We start from the raw sequence: 16,691 nt of genomic DNA on the forward strand, positions 1-16,691 counted from the left end.
TCCAACAGATAACATCTCAAGAGATGACAATAAACTGAACAAAAATGTCCTCTGAGCAATTTCCTAAAACCCTGAAAAAGTCATTCTTAGTGAACTTCTTCTACAATGAACTACAGAGAGAAAAATAAAGCTAGAACAGGCAAAATGAAAAACTCAAATCATAATTATAATTATGATTCATTTTCACATTGATTAACACCGGTTACCAGAGCTATTTAATTTTCACCTCATGTCCTTAAATCTGGGGTTTAAAAAGCCACTACTAATGAGGCAGTTATGAAAAATATATAAAAAAAGACCTGTTGGGTAAAATTTGAAGAACTGATAATGCATCTTAACCAATGAAGGAATCTTCCAGACTGATTTAAAATGCCAAAAGTAATCAATGAAAAAAGGGGTTGTGATACAGTGGAGGGGTGGAGTGGTGAGAGTGCAGACGGGGTGAACAGAGACATCAAGAGGAGGGGTTGGGTTTATGAGTGGGTGTGGGGGTGGTAGAGCTACAAATAGTTGCACTCAGTGGCTAGCATTTCTTCACTTAGTTTTCTTCCCAGTTGCCCAGTGGGACAGTTGGGTCTCAGCACCTCAAGCGGTTCCATCAAATCCACAACTCAACCAACAACTAAACCAGCCATGAGCAAGTCCTACGCCTCCTCAGCCCAGAGTGCTTCCTCGTACCGTCGCACCTTTGGCTCTGGTGTTGGGTCAACACCATTGTCATCGATGTTCTCCTCCTCTCTAGGAGGAGCCCACAGCTCCGCTTCCAGCCGTATGTCTAGCAGAGTCTACGAAGTCAAGAGCACCGGCATTCCCTCTTATTCCAGCTTTCAAGTTGTCTTCTGGGGCCGGGCTCGGCTCCTCCACGGCCATGCGCACTTATGCCGGGGAGAAGCTCGACTTCAACCTTGCAGATGCCATGAACCAAGACTTCCTCAACACAAGGACCAATGAGAAGGCCGAGCTTCAGCACCTCAATGACCGCTTTGCTAGCTACATTGAGAAGGTGCGTTTCCTGGAGCAGCAGAATGCCGCGCTGACAGTGGAGATCGAGAAGCTCAGGGGCCGCGAGGGGCCTGGGCGTGTGGCTGAGCTGTATGAGGAGGAAATGAGGGAGCTGAGGAGGCAGATAGAGGCCCTCACCAACCAGCGTGCCAGAGTGGAGGTGGAGAGAGACAACCTGGCCGATGACCTGCAGAAACTTAAGCTCAGGTAAGCTTGGATAAATGGGACTGGGCCAATATGTAGATAAACATCTTCATGAACAAATGATGAGTAAAGAAAAAAAATATATAAAAAACTGACTCATGTAATATGGCTTTAATAAAAGTGAGCTACTGGAAACACATGCACTCACATGTAGGAGTACACAGGAATCTCATGTTAAGTCTAAAAGCCAAACACGAATGGAATAGTTTGAATGAACTGAAACATGGGGGATTTGAGCTTTTCTGCTTAAAGACAAGCTCATTCTGTTACATTTAAAAAAAAAATCATGTGATACAATAAATATTTGTGACCCCACCCCCCACCCCCACCCTCTGGAAGGTGCTATCTCACATGCTGGCAACAGACCAAACCTCTATCAGATGGAACAGAAGGAGAAAATCGGAAGACGGGAAAGCAGAAGGGGGGGAGGAGACTTTAAAACGCTTTATCCAGTGTGTTAAAAATAAAACAAACAAGTGGGATCAAGTACAACTCATTGATTTCTAAAGAGTGTCTCTCCTCTTTTGGGAAAAATGAAAACAACAAAGTAACAAAGGAGAGATTTGAGAATAGGAATGCTTCAGTAATTGTTACAGTCCAATGGCTTTTTACAAAGGTGTTTTATAATTTATTCACGAGAGACACAGCAGAAGAAAATTGAGAGAGAGAGAGAGAGAGAGATCTGCAGGTTCATAGGAATAGAGTTGAGACTCACAGACAGACAGATTAAGTTTCAGCTCGACAGAAAGCAGTCAGACATGAGAGAAGTAGACAGATAAAAATAAGTGAATACACACGCCCTGTTTGTCTGGTAAGTTTAAAGAAGAATAAATCTAAAAAAGAGAAAAAATTTCAAAAGCCAGTCCACCAGATACACATTTCTTCTATGTGCACTGCATATGTGACAGAACGTGAGCATGAGAGAGAGAGAAAAGCACGGGGAGCTGCAGTGTGGGTGTATCTCTGAATAATCTATTTGGAGCGACTAAATCAGCTCTGTGAAATTCTGTCACTGCGAGATGCTGCATGCAGCATCACTTAAATAAAATGTATATCAAAAGACAGGCTCAAACACACACAGCTCTCTGACTCTTCGCTCTCTGTGTATCAGGCCTGCTTAAATGGTTGCCTGAAGCGTTCAGTGAAACTTGTTAAAGCACCAGCTGCTCCTTCTGATATCACATGGAAAGAGCCTGCAAACAGTTGCAACGCATGCACGCTGACATTCTCATTGAACATTCTCACTGAACGTTTCCATGGACGATGACATGATTCAAATCTGCAAAAAATTGCCAATAGCATCTGCTGTGTGTATCTGTGTGGGTAATGATTATGTGTGAGGTGCATGACGGCATTTTTTTCTGCATTTTCCAGTTGTTCAAAGTGCATGGCGAAATGCTAATTCTGGAAACTGCACCAGGACAGGCCTGTGTTGCTCTCACACTGTTACCCTTCTGATTCTGACAGTGTGACAGCTGCAACACAGCTTTAGGACTCAAAGAGCAAGTGCAGAAGTGTGTGTGGACATGGATACAAATAAAAGCTTGAACTTTGATGTTTCATTGTCTATGCCGGTTCTATTCTCATGAATTTACTGACAGACGAAAAGAGCAGAAAGGCTGGAGGACCGAGAGGTGGTAACTAGTTTATCTGTCTAGTAAGTGGTCCCCGGGGGGAAAAGCTGTTCACTCAAACAGTTTGTCTTCACTTTTGTTTCAACTTTCCGCTTTCTTTTTCGCTCTTTTCCTTTTTGTATGTTGCTGTCATTCTGGCAGACTGCAAGAAGAGATTCACCAGAAGGAAGAAGCTGAGAACAACCTGTCTGCTTTCAGAGCTGTAAGTCTTCTATTTCCTTAAATCACTCCTCAAAAGCTCAGTCATTTTCTCTTCAGTCCAAAACAGAGAAACTTTGCACCAGTCTCCCTTGGTTGAGCAGTCATTTTTCTCCTTTAATTTTCTTCTTATTTTAATATTTTTTTAATCTGTTGGTTATTGGTCATTTTCTTTTTTGCCATTCTCTCCTCTTATCTAGGATGTGGACAGTGCCACTCTCGCTAGGCTGGACCTGGAGAGACGTATTGAGAGTCTGCAAGAAGAGATTGCCTTCCTCAAGAAGATTCATGAAGAGGTTTGCTGATTTACCAGTTTTGGTTGGCTGGCTTCACACAATTAGGCGGTGGGAGGGTTGCGTCTGGAATGGCATCTGGCATAAAATCCGATCCATTCGCTGTAGCAACCACTTGGGAAATAAGAGAGCAGTAAAAGCCACCCATCCTCTCTATATCTATTATGTGTGTCACTAGGATGGTGTATAGTGTATCATATAACACCTGTGTGTGTTACTATACTGTGCTGTGATATTAGGTCTGAGTCTCCACAGGCATGCAGCTCTTCATGAGATCAAAGATATCATAATTAAACCCACCTAAAGAAAACTACTGATGTTAAAGCACAGATATTGTTCCCATCCACACAGATTCATGTCTGTAGGAAAATTTAACAATCATTTAATTATTACAGGGCAACAGAAAGATCTAACCTTATTCACTTACAGATGTCAAATGATATTCTGAGCCACACACTCAGACACATGTCTGCACAGCTGAAGTCCCTTCTTCTCATTTTGTCTTCTTTGCTTGAACTTTGACCTGCCAGAAATGCCAAAGTGCTGATTGGTCAAAAGACTATGTCAGCTGTTGTGTGACAGAGAAAAAGAGGGTGTGCCTGTGAACAGATGAAAAGCTATTTATAACTTTCAGTTAGATCAGACAACAACTGAGTGCAATCCAGGCTGGTTAATTTAAAAAAAAAAAACCTGTTGCTAACAGAATGCATCAATTGACAGCCGGGTGAATTTGTAATTTGACATGTTACATTTCTATATGTAAATATTCTGATCTGACATGTTATCACATGTTCAATTATTTTTAACTTGTCAACTGAAGTAGCAGAAATTGTTTAAATGTCCCGATAGCTACTCACATGTTTGCTTATTCATCATTTTGGAACGAGTGGATTTTGACTTTTTCTGGACTCCTTGCAGGAAATCCGTGAGCTGCAGAGCCAGATTCAGGACACTCAGGTGCAGATCCAGATGGATATGTCTAAGCCCGACCTCACTGCTGCTCTGAGAGACATCCGCATGCAGTACGAAGCCATTGCTGCCAAAAACATTGCAGAGGCTGAAGAATGGTACAAGTCTAAGGTAGAGTGGAGGCATGCACATGTAAAATGCAGACAGTATTTCTTAGCTGTTGCACTGTTAATCCTCCTGTCCTCTGTCTTCAGGTGTCTGATCTGAACCAGGCTGTGAACAAGAACAATGATGCACTGCGTCAGGCCAAGCAGGAGACCATGGAATTCAGACACCAGATCCAGTCCTACACCTGCGAGATTGACTCACTGAAGGGCACTGTGAGTATTTGTAGCACTCTTTCTGACTTTATCTTTTTGCTTCTTATTTTAAATTTCTTCTTTCTGATTGATATCATCTTTACATTTCCTTGATAACCATATTTTCAGCCATAAACAGCCATAAACATCTGTTTCTGTTAGGTGCGTTTACTCTCTTTTAAGCTTCTTATCCTTTATTTTCAAGGACTTCATGTCTCTGCTTCTTTTCAGAATGAGTCTCTGCTGCGCCAGATGAGAGACATGGAAGATCGCACGGCCCGCGAGGCTACTGGTTACCAAGATACCATTACACGGCTCGAGGAAGATATTGCTAAGATGAAAGTAATATGCTTAGATATGTCATGCAGAGCTTTTACATTTTACACTGGGTAATAGAAGTAGCAGGATTTTGTGTTTGGTGAGAACTATATTTTAAGCACTTCTTACACACTGATTTCAAGGATGATATGGCCCGCCACCTGAGGGAGTACCAGGACCTCCTCAATGTGAAGATGGCCCTCGATATTGAAATTGCCACCTACCGCAAGCTGCTGGAAGGAGAGGAGAGCAGGTGTGTTTCTGTTCTAAAACTACCTTAATTTTTTGTGATTTTGCATTTATGTCGTACTCATTACCGATTTGTTATGCTCCTCTTTCTGTAGAATCACTACCACCATACCTGTCCAGTCTGCTTATTCTTCCATTGGATTCAGAGGTATGAGAAGTTGCGCCCTTTATTCCTGTCACGCATAAATACCATTAAAATCTATTGGGCGTTCCAGATGAGTCAATAAGGGGGGATGATAAAAGGTCTAATTATAGGCTGTGACTGTATATGGTAGCTGCTATTTTAAGGGCATTACATATAGTGTCTTTGCAGTGACACATTCTGACCACTGTGTGGGGATATATGACTAAAACCTTCATGGCTCTGTGGTTAATGGAGGCAAGAATTAACCGTCATTAATAATCATATGACTTAGCCTCTTCATTTAATGGGTTAACAGTAAGAAGATGCAATTAGTCTCTGTCAGTACCTCCCATCTGAGCACTTTGTGGCAGCTTAAAATTCACACAAGAATGTTGTGTGGATGTTCCATTAATGTTAAAGCCATGTGAAATTGTTCGAAGCTCATTAAACTCATTAAACTAATATCAGTGACTAAATTATCTCAGTGTAGCTGCAGAAAGAATTAAAGCAGTTTATGAAAGAGCTGCATGTGTGAATTTGTTCCTACAGAGACCAGTCCTGAGTCCCAGCATCAGCGCTCATCAGAGGTTCACTCCAAGAAGACTGTTCTCATCAAGACCATTGAGACCCGCGATGGAGAGGTTTGAGCTCACACGTACACGCACACACAGGCATACACACAAATATAATATACCCTAACGAACTATAAAAGAACTAGTAAATTATAACTTGTATTTTTTTCAACCAAACCCTTCTGATTTATTATATTCTCATCCAGATTAAATATTCTATGAGCCAGGGTGCTAATGCCTCATGTGTAAGTCTGGTTTCAGTATCACACCTGCCTTTTGATTATCTGCTCACATCAGCGGGTTGAAACAAGCTACCAGATTTAATAAGAATAATTTCCTTCTTGCATTTATATCGATCACAACCACTACATTTTCATAACTGTCTACACATAAAAGTGTGGCAACACAGTAGCAAAGCTGTTTTAGCTTCTATTCTCTTCGTTATCCCTGAAATCTTGTAGTTTGAATCAATCCGGGTACAGACACTTTCATGAAAGTTACAGCACCGGCTTCCCTGAGCAAGCACCTTCACTGTCAGCGCTCCAGTTGGTCCCAGCACAGTCCTTCACCTTAAGCATAACACCTGCACTGAATGTTAAGCTTAAGTAGAACTTTATTGTCAGACTACCTCGGCAGATGGGATGTTTTCTCATACCGTTTATGCAGACATTTCGCATAGCGAAAATAGATTGTTTCCCTTTCGTATCAATTTACGGTGTTCCCTTTTTTTTCCTTCCACAGGTTGTCAGTGAGTCGACACAGCACCAGCAAGACATCATGTAAACAAGAAGAAAAAACGTTACGTAAAAAAAATAATAGCACCAATTATGAAATCTTTTCCTACTAGAATTACGATGATTAATAAGCTGTGCCTACTTTTAGATACAAAATGCAGTGTCATGGAAGTGAAATTTAACCACTATACATCCGTACATAAATTACTTTAAGCGTCACAGGAAAGATGCAGTAGGCACAATGCCTTTAGCCTTGTTTTAAATGAAGGGCATTCCAGGATGTTTTTCTTTATTTGTGTTACTTTTCACTGCAAACAAAAATAACTTGCATCTATCTTGTCTGCAAAAATATTTTAGTGGTAAGAGTAATGTTTCAAATGAATACAGCTCATACTGCCGAATTATCCCATCATCCACTGTAACAATCAATGGCAGATCAATTTGACTGAAGCACTGCAGTCAGATAAATTTCACTGTGTGTATTCCAGGATTTTTACATGTGTATGCACATCGATTGATTAAGATAGGCTATCTCTGTATACTGATTCAAGGAAAGTGAGATGTTGGTTTTAGACTTGAAAGGGAAACATCTATTGAAAAGGGAACTCAGTTGTGTTTTGACCTTTGAGCTTTCCAGCATGTGCTACATGTCTGATGGTATGTGTATGAGTAACCATGGTATCCTCTTTCGCTCTGACAAAAACTCAAATAAAAGATTTCACTTGCTGGGCAGAAAGTTTATTCAAATTCTGTAACTCATATTTCTAGGCATTAGCATTCCTCAGACAGCATGCGTGCATTTTCATCCAATTCTTTATGAACTTTCTCTTCCTACTGCATGCATCAACTGATGTGGCCCGTTTTAGCTTTCCAAAAGATACTAGCTCCCCCAGCCAAGTGTAACACTCTTCTGTCAACATTTAATTTTCTTCTATACACAAAACACGAGTTGTGGCTTTCTTGAATTTATCAGTAACCAGTCTGATCTTGGTGCAGGGAAAACGAAACAATGGCACATTAACGAGCGGCCCTTGGTCATTCTTTGTCTCCAGCAGAAAGCAGATTAGCAGAGCAACAAGAATTACAGTCTGTGCAGTTTGTTTCTAAAGCCACTGGACTGAAAATGTCATCAGAGATAAAAATTTGTGTGGGTGGAGGAGAGAAAAGGGAAACACAGAAACAATAAATGAGCCTGCAAGAAAGAGCAAGACGGGGAGAAAAGAAAAACAGAGGACAAATGTAATGAAAAGGTTATTCTGAGACAGAGACACAGGGAAGATCTAGAAAGAGATAATTACGCTGAATAACATAAAGAAGCAAGTATGTGACTGCTACTCCAGTAATTAGTGGAGCCATGACGGTGTGCTCTCATCACTGAATCAACAGAAAGGGCAAACTGCTCCTGTGTTCTTTTCCCTCTAAATAAAGTTGCCTCACTTCTGTGAACTCTCCTCTACCAGCTTGTGAGACTACTTTGTTTTTTTGTTTTTTTTTTACAGGGAAGCAAAAAGCTTCAAGCATTGCTGCACTTCTTATTTCTTGATTAGTTTTGCAGTTGTATTTGTCGTTACATAACTGCTGCAGTTTGTTATGAAGCTACACTGCTAATGTACACTGTAAAAAAAAAAACTGTCAAATTTACGGTAAAATACCGGCAGCTGTGGTAGCCAGGAATATACCGTGAAAAAATGTGAATCTGTAAAAGACAATACGGTATACTGGTTTTGTAACCCTAAATTTTAAGGTAGACAACGATTATTTTACCAAAATCATGATAGAAAAAAACAAATATATTTGTCAATTATACAGCAATTTAATGTAAAAATGCAACTTTCCATAGCTTTTACGGATATTTGCAGTAAAAAAAGGTTATGATATAATAATATTTACAGTAATTTGTTGTTAATTTAACAGTAATAGGATAGACCCTATTATTGTAAATAAATGTAAAAATAACAGAAATATGTTAAACCATTAAAACCTTTGACAGTAAAAAACACAGTGAAATTGTATAACAAATTACAGCATTTTATTTTGACCAGATACATTTTACGGTAAATTCCTGGCAACCACAGCTGCCGTGCTAAAAATACAGTACAATATGAGGAACATAATGGTTTACCGTACATTTTACATTTGCAACCGCTAAATATAGAAAAACCTAAAGATGCTCATATATAGCCAAGGTAGTGAATATTACTGATAAACAATGAGAAAATTTGACATACTATTTGAAAACAGAATAAACATATCATTTTCTCTATTCCTACAAAACAGCATAGATCTTGAGAATACAGCATGTGTCCATATATATGGCTGGTAATCCATGGAGGAATGAATAAACATGAAACAAAATATTACCTGCCCCTGACCTATCAACAGTACTCACTGGGTCCTGCCTTGGTGAAGGAAAGGACTCAGTGGAGTTTCTAATGCTGTCGAAGATACAAGCTCTGCAGGAGTACTTCAATGTCCATCAGGAGTTCACTTTGGACTGGCAGGATCCCTCTGCAGCAAAAAAATGGACAAAGTTTGATCAGTGCTTGAGCAAAATGCACAGAAATGAACAAAACGTGCTGCCAAAAACAGATCTAATGATAAATGATTTCTTAAGTGTAAAATATACAGTTCTTAAAGGATAGCTATTGTCAAAATGCAACCTGGGCTGTTTTTTTTTACTGTAAACGAGACAAACATATATCTAAAAGCATAATTACGACAAACAAGCCGCTTTTTGAGATTGACCGTGATTTTGTTTTGTGGTCAATAGCCAGTGAATGGGAATACTAGGGGCCAGGGCATAAATTTGGCGCATCAAAATCGATACAGTAAAAAAAAAAACAGCCCAGGTTGCGTTTTGGCAATAGTTATCCTTTGAATCTACTTATGTAAAAGTGATACATAGACAACGCAGCCCTAATCACAATCATAATTTGTTGGAAAACGTATTAAGTTTCCTATTGATTTATCATAGAACTTGAAGTTAATGGCTGAATGCATGGTGATGAGACCTATCATTCAATCTACATTTTATAGCGTATGAAACTGCTCACCTGGACATGAACCTGAGCTCGGCTGATTAAGATTAGTGTCTCCTGTCCATCTTTCTTTAGCAAAACTTGAATAATACCACTGCTTACCTCTTATTGAATCTTTGGGTGCAGACTTAATTGAAGAGCCTCGTATAAACAGGCAGGGTGTGATGTTTAGGGAAACCAAAGAATACAGGCGCCATCATTTCTGCCAGAAGTCTCATGGGGTGCATTTCTTGTGGACTGGCTAGATACCTTCTGCATTCAGAAAGAAAACAAGAAGGGCATACACCATAAACAATAATAACTGACAAAATAATGAGACAAGAAATTAAAGTAACAAAATAAGTGCAAATCAAGTTTCCTGTGTTGCAGTGTAGCTGAATGTTTTTCAACAATTTGATTTACGGTAAAACACATACCAAATATTTCCAGCCAAGGTTTGTTTCAATCTTCAGCATGTTTTTCCTGCCATTGTCTTGAAACTGTTTCATCTGTCCTCTCATTTGATGCTGTTTACAAAAACAAAACAGCAATATTGTAAAGGAAAAAGGAAAATGAATTTAATGGAAAAAAAAAAAGGAAAAAGATTATGACCTGAAATCTCACCATTTCCTGAGAGTCACAGGTCCTTTGAGTATCCTTATGGTTTCTGCTCAAATTCAGTGTCTGAAAAGGGCAGGAACAAAACAAACCTTTTTAAACATAATAAAGACAAAATAAGATTTAGAGACAGACAACAAAGAAATGTGTATAATATCTTCTTGAATCCGTTTACTTTACTAACCTTGAAAGAGACTCTTGGGTCTTAGCTGTGCCACCACCCTTAAACCTTAAAACACATGCATCAGAAAACCACTGCAACAGAATTTCAGATGTCCTTCACTGACATTTTTATTGTCTTGAACATATTTTGACCTCCACACACTTGCTGCTAGTCAAATATATTGCTTTAAACAAATAAAGGCAAAACAAGCATCTAAAGCTTCTCCTGGCATTATGAAAAAGAAAGCCAAAACTGCTTAAGGTCTACACTTATAGTCAACTAACAAATGTATATTAACCATTTTCAGGAAAACATGAATTTGAACAAGCACATAAGCTTGCGACATCACTTTTGCAGAAACGTACAGTTACAAAATGCTATAATAACAAGTAAAGTCAAGTAATGTTTGCAACAGACATTGCTGTTTAAAGTTCAATGTTAACAGTTCAGTGCAACACTTAACTTGTTTGCTAATTAGGGCAATACAAAATTCAAATAGTTTAAACTCTGTTGTATAGAATATAGAACATCTCTGAAACATCAAAAGTACAGTTCTCAGTAACAATCCCCAGTTAGAGGATTGTTTAAAGATATATGGTCAAAACCTCTGAAAAGCATGCCTGTGATAACAGAAATCAGGTAAGAGCACAGTACTCAATATCAGCTGGGATAACTGAAAACATAAACAACACAGTAGTTCCCAGTCAAGGTACAGTTAAACTGACTGTACCGATCTGTTCAAAATGTCTTTAAACGGTCTCTCGCCACTGTGATCAGAGAGATCGGCGATGAGGGTGAGTACTCTTGGGTTCACATGCAGTGTCTTCTTCTTAGTTTTTTCAACTTTTGTTCCCTCTCTGGGTTAATGTTGAAGAAACACCTTGATAAACACAATAATCCATAATAAAACACTATACAATGAAAAAAAAAAAAAAAGGGAAAGGCAAGGGAAAAGTAAAAGAATTACCTCTGAAGAAATTCAAGTGTGGAGCCAAGTTCCAGGGATAGTGGATGTTCAGGCAGTAGTAGCTACCAAGCATCAGACAGATTGCAGAGATGAAGTCAGTTATTTGGTCATTTACAACTTTGTGGTCAATGCTGAGCATGAACAGTCTCGATGCAAAGCAGGAGGATCCTTGGAATGAAATACAAGTGTAAAAGAATTAACTGTAAAACCCCTTTACCATTCAAATGTGTCTTAAAATAGTGAAAGTGCAGACATTTAATATAGCATAACACTGTACTGATTTTCAACTCACCACAAACAATGATACATGGTGTCACAGGCAGGCTTTCCACTTGGACTTCTTTTGCCAGACATGTTTCATCAACATAGTGGAAGAGGGTCTCCTCTTTTTCATCAAAATAGGAGAGGAGGAGGAGCATCATATCTTTCACGTCTTCTGAGCAGCCCTTCAGCTGTCCCCTCTGCATTCGAAGCTTTATGACAGCCTCCAAGACACGCTTGCTCTTGTCTGCACAAGTGGTTTTCAGAAAGTCCAGAAGCCGTTTTCCTTCTTTTCCAGACTGGTGAGGAAAGTCTCTTTCAGCGGTACCCCAGTAAGTTCTTCAAAATGGACTGTCATTCCAATCGCCTGAAACAAAAAAGGCCACTCTTCTTTGAGGGTTTGCATGTCTGCTCCGCTGTTTATTGCTTTGCGCTGAGAGTAGTAGGTGCATTTCATTAGAGTTTTTACTTCTTCATGACTGAAGCTTGTCTGTTCAATGAGAATCTTCATACGTTCCTTCTTCTCCTGCTGGGTTTCCAGTGTCTCACTGACTGGCAAAACTTCATGTCCCACTTTATGCAGCCATATGTGTCTTGAACAGATGCTCACTTTTCAGGTGTCACTTCATCGGTGTCATCTGATCCTCCCTGTTTGCGCTTCTGTAACACTGGTAAAGTAGACCTCTTCACATTTTCAATTCGTGCCTGAATCTGTTTTACCAAAGAGTGGTACCCCTGTCCTACCACATCCCCCTCTATGACATCCTGCAGTGACTTGGGATACATCGCAACCAGTTTTTTTGCAATTTCAGTCGAGGCTCTTCTACTTGGAGAGGCACAGGCTTTCATCATCTCCTTCACAATGATGCGGATCATCTCCCTCCGCAGTCGAGGCTTTGGTCTTTTCTCTCTCTGAAGACACTGGATCAAGTCTTCTGGAAAATCTTCACTTGAATTTAAAGTTATCTACCCAGTCTAGAGAATATATTGGACTGGGTGAGGGGAGGCAGAAAATGAGGAGCAAGAAGATGGAGACGATATGCTGGCCTGGCTTGAAATTTCCATATTTGGTGCTGTAAAACAATATCACAAACAATAGATTAATTGTACTTTTTGGACCTTGGCAAAGCATAATAGAAAAAAACAGAAAGCCCTTCATGGCTATTGTGCAATGAAATCATAATACTTACTGGTTTGTTTCAGGCAGCCAGCAGTTTTCTTGCCTGAACTGGTCTCAGGACAGAGTTCAGATCAGTCTCACTGATGAACTGCAAGTCCTCAGATGTCTCCACTCCTAATGATTGTAGTGCCTCCAGTACAATTTCAAGGATTGAGACAGACAGGTCCGGCAGCACCTTAGTAATGGAACTTCTTATGCTGTCCCCCATTTCCGAGATGTCTGATAAAAGAATGTAAATAAAGGTCAATATACACCAAGTGGTACCTTTGGTCTTAAAATATGAAGCTGATCTTGCTTGATACTACACTTTTATACAGTGTTTCGTAAGTACCAAACTAACAGCACCATTATTGTGACAGCACACTGTGTTTCAATGGAACCATTTGGTACCCATACTTCATGTAAGATGTTAATGGATAGAAATCAATTAAGTCAATGATGTTCACACACTGCATCTTTTCTTTTCCTTTCTCACTGAGTGCAGATGATACTGAGAATGGTATTCTGTCACGTGCAAAGACACCAGAAAATAAACACTGTCATTCTTAATCAAAATGAGAACTACTTCACCAAACTCAACAGAGTCAGAGCCCCTGTGACAAGGAAGTGTCCTTTCTTGTACTGTGTTCCCTTGTACATCATTTCTACTGTGACCTTTGTATTGGTTTCATTTAAGTCAAACATTTGAACTGCTTCTTGAATGGCTTTACTGTACAGCACTGAGTAAAATGGAGAACCATCTTTGACTTTCAAGACAGACTGACACAATGACCCTGCTGCAAGATAGGCTTGAAACATCTGATGTCTTTCAGAGTGTATGGCAGAGGTTTTTGAAGTTTTTCAGATTTCTGGCACACCTCTTGAAATAACTGTGCTTACTTTCAAAGCGCATTGTCCATAATCTTATCAGTGGGCCAAATTTCAGAATCAGTGCTGGGTAATGGCGTAGAAAATGGTGTTTTGGTCTCAGGTTGCATTCTGGGAACAGAGCTTTTCTTGACTCTAAATATTCTTGAATAAGAATATCAAGATATGCTACCTGAGCCACTGAAATTTTCTGAGCACACACCATGTCTACAATATCTTTCAGCTGCAGAGTTAAGTTCCACACATCATCTGTGGGGTCTGTCACTATGTCACCAACTATGAGAGGCAGCAATCGGAGGAAGTTCCAGTTCTGTATAGCCTGTCCTGAGAGTTTAGCTGCTTGAGGACTGACCTCAGATGGCTTTGTAGAAGCATCAGAGGCATGGTAACTAAACTGTTTGATGCGTCGGTTCAGAGTGGAGTAAGTGAACCATGCTTTTGTCTTTATGAAGTATTTCAGATACAGTGCCACATCGTAAGCCAAAACTCCCTCAAAGATATCATGACCTAGACATGGTGGCAAGCCTGGCATACAAACGTTGAAGTATTTCAGTGAATTGAACACTGACCTGAACTTCACTCCTTCGACGTCTGGTGTGTTGTCAATCTGGAGGCGATCAACAGCAGAGTTGTAGTTCTCTTTGGTACGTTCTGGTCCACACAGATTTGGGTCAGCACCCTGAAATTCAGATTTCGTTATCAGGCAGTACCTGCAGAAGTACTTTGAAGAACTAAAGTTTTCAGTGAAGCCACCAATACAGTGAGAGCCCAGATTATCACCAGCAATGCAAAACAAAGTTCCTTTGACTCTAGTTTCATCTGATGCAACAATCCCACTGTCCTCCAATTTTTCAAGTCTGCCAGTAATTCAGAGAACACATTAGCATGACCAAACTCTTTAAAATCTTTCTCCCTGCACAGTAAGACAAGAGACATGTGATCTGTGTCTGAGCGTACATGAAGTGGCAAGTTTGCCACTGATGCATATACAGCTAATACCTTGTGTTTTGTCCTTGCAGAGCCTAAAGGGTTAACAACTTCAAAGGCATCCTGGTAGAGTACTAGCTTGAGACATGATGGGTTTTGACCAAAAAAATCATTTGATTTAAACAGCTTACTATCACTTATGTCACACAGAACATCAGCAGGAGGCTCAGTAGAGGGCTCTTCTGATTTCTGCCACAGATCAGACTCTAGCAGACATCTCAAAGTCTCTCTTAAAGGCACATAATAGGCAAACCTATCTTTTCTGTTTTCATCTCTCCCTAAAAATATTTTCTTTGGTTCCACATAGTTGAAGGCTTTTTTAAAGGTCTGAGCTCTGGAGTGCACTGTCCTCAATGGCCCGGTATGACATGCAGAAAAAAGATCATAGCTTTTGACAGACTCGCAGACTTTGTTGATGTCCTCCTCTGATAATGATGTGTCATCTTTTAACAGTGATGCAAGTTTACCCAAACTGTATGTCTGTCCCAACTCATGTATGTTCTGCATTTCCTCCACAATGTTTGTATGGTTGAAGCAGGCAGTAGAAACTGACCCTGCAATTTTAAGTAGAATAGTAAAACGTTTCTCAGAAAAAAGATCACAGAATTCAGGGGTATTTCCATGTTATCTTCATCTGTAATAGACTGTGCAGCAGGCTCGGAAATCAAGGGTACAAAGTCATCTGATGTGGTTGGAACAGATGATGATTGACATGCAGACTCTCTATATAAATTACCAATGCTGCTGTCTGAAAACTCTCTGTGTTTACGTGACATGTGAGCAGTAAAAATTTAACTCTAAAGGTATTTGTGCATCCTCTTACTGGACAAGTGACCACGTGTCCTTCCACAATATGGCTTTCAGATGAGCTATTAACTCTTTGGAGTTCTGACACTGACGTTGACACATCGCCATTGCACATGCAAACGAAGAAACCACCGCCACACCAGTGACATGGGTGGGGCAGAGTGTCTTCGGTAAAATGAGCCTTAAACGAGCCATACCTGGTGTATGTCTGCTTGCAGCCTGCTTCAATACACCGAAAGAAACAACGTGGCTCATTCCGATGCAGTTTACAATGAAGCATGTAGCCCCTTGATGACTGAACTACCTTACCACAGAAATTACAGGTTAACATAACTTCATGTACTTTGGTAATTCCTCCCTAGCGAATTAAGCACGCCAAACACAGAAACTAATCCAGAGCAATGTTTCCCATGCGACAGTAATGCTAACTCAACTCACAAATGCTAACTAAATTCACAACCTCACTCATAAAAAAAAAAACGAACTGCTAAAATTATCTATAAACGCTGGGTTGGTGGATTTTTATAACAGAGATAACTTGAAGTTGCATGTACTCACCTCACCTCTAATTGTACAGGATGCTGTGGTCCAAGCCGCAATAAATGGTGCTAATATAAAAGTTCAAAACTGTGTCCGTTAGCAAGCCAACTTGAGTCTCTTGCATGAAAAAAGAGAGCAGCGCGCCGCGCTATTGGTCATTTTCAGGTGACGTCATCCCGCAATGTAATGTCGCTCTTTGTTTCTTTAGGAGTTTCAATTTGATCAGAAGTCATGTCTGCAGACCGCTGCAGCCACGTCTTGCCTTGCGTCCCCTTTTTGGTGAAATGGTTCGCTTATACTGCACAATGTTGCTACAGAATTTTTTTCTCTGCAATTCGAACGTAAAAAGTCTGTACACAGTTTACCAGCAGTTTAGCTACCAATCAACAGCGATCAAACAAATTCGAAATTTAAGGCACCCACTTATGGTCTGATAATATGGCGTGAACACAACAACATAAAGTTGTTTTAAAATAATAATTAAAAAGATTATTGAAATCAATTTTATTCACAACCATGAACTTTATTTTTAACATCTTCTTTTGCTGTTGATTTTTTTTATCAGAAGGTTAACAATGATATACTGCAGGCCTAACTTTTAATCAGTATATCAGTATCTGAATTAAAAAAAAAAAAAAAAATACTATCAATTTTATTGTCTTTCACTGCTGATATTTGCTATTTGCTT

General features: G+C 39.7%; 2 protein-coding genes and 1 long non-coding RNA gene across 3 annotated transcripts; 1 reads left to right on the plus strand and 2 right to left on the minus strand.

Moving 5' to 3' along the window:
* The first annotated feature begins 633 nt into the window (after positions 1-633).
* desma (desmin a) lies at positions 634-8,052 on the plus strand. The gene is given in 11 exon segments (XM_031730433.2): positions 634-825; positions 827-1,209; positions 2,982-3,042; positions 3,239-3,334; positions 4,250-4,411; positions 4,495-4,620; positions 4,831-4,941; positions 5,061-5,170; positions 5,262-5,314; positions 5,840-5,931; positions 6,604-8,052. Coding segments are annotated over 11 exon segments (1,428 nt in total). The 3' UTR covers positions 6,646-8,052.
* Positions 8,053-10,126: 2,074 nt separating this feature from the next.
* Positions 10,127-10,629, minus strand: LOC120433485. The gene is made up of 3 exons (XR_005608598.1): positions 10,416-10,629; positions 10,238-10,297; positions 10,127-10,140 (listed from the first exon to the last, which is right to left on the minus strand). It is a non-coding gene; the product is annotated as an uncharacterized LOC120433485 (long non-coding RNA).
* Positions 10,630-11,029: 400 nt separating this feature from the next.
* On the minus strand, positions 11,030-12,408 carry LOC120433673. The gene is made up of 4 exons (XM_039600357.1): positions 12,233-12,408; positions 11,654-11,937; positions 11,362-11,529; positions 11,030-11,067 (listed from the first exon to the last, which is right to left on the minus strand). The coding sequence occupies exons 1-4, from the start codon at positions 12,406-12,408 to the stop codon at positions 11,030-11,032; spliced, it is 666 nt and encodes a 221-aa protein (XP_039456291.1).
* Between the last annotated feature and the right edge of the window lie 4,283 nt (positions 12,409-16,691).

This window comes from Oreochromis aureus, linkage group 16 (assembly GCF_013358895.1).
Source record: "Oreochromis aureus strain Israel breed Guangdong linkage group 16, ZZ_aureus, whole genome shotgun sequence".
NCBI lineage: Eukaryota > Metazoa > Chordata > Actinopteri > Cichliformes > Cichlidae > Oreochromis > Oreochromis aureus.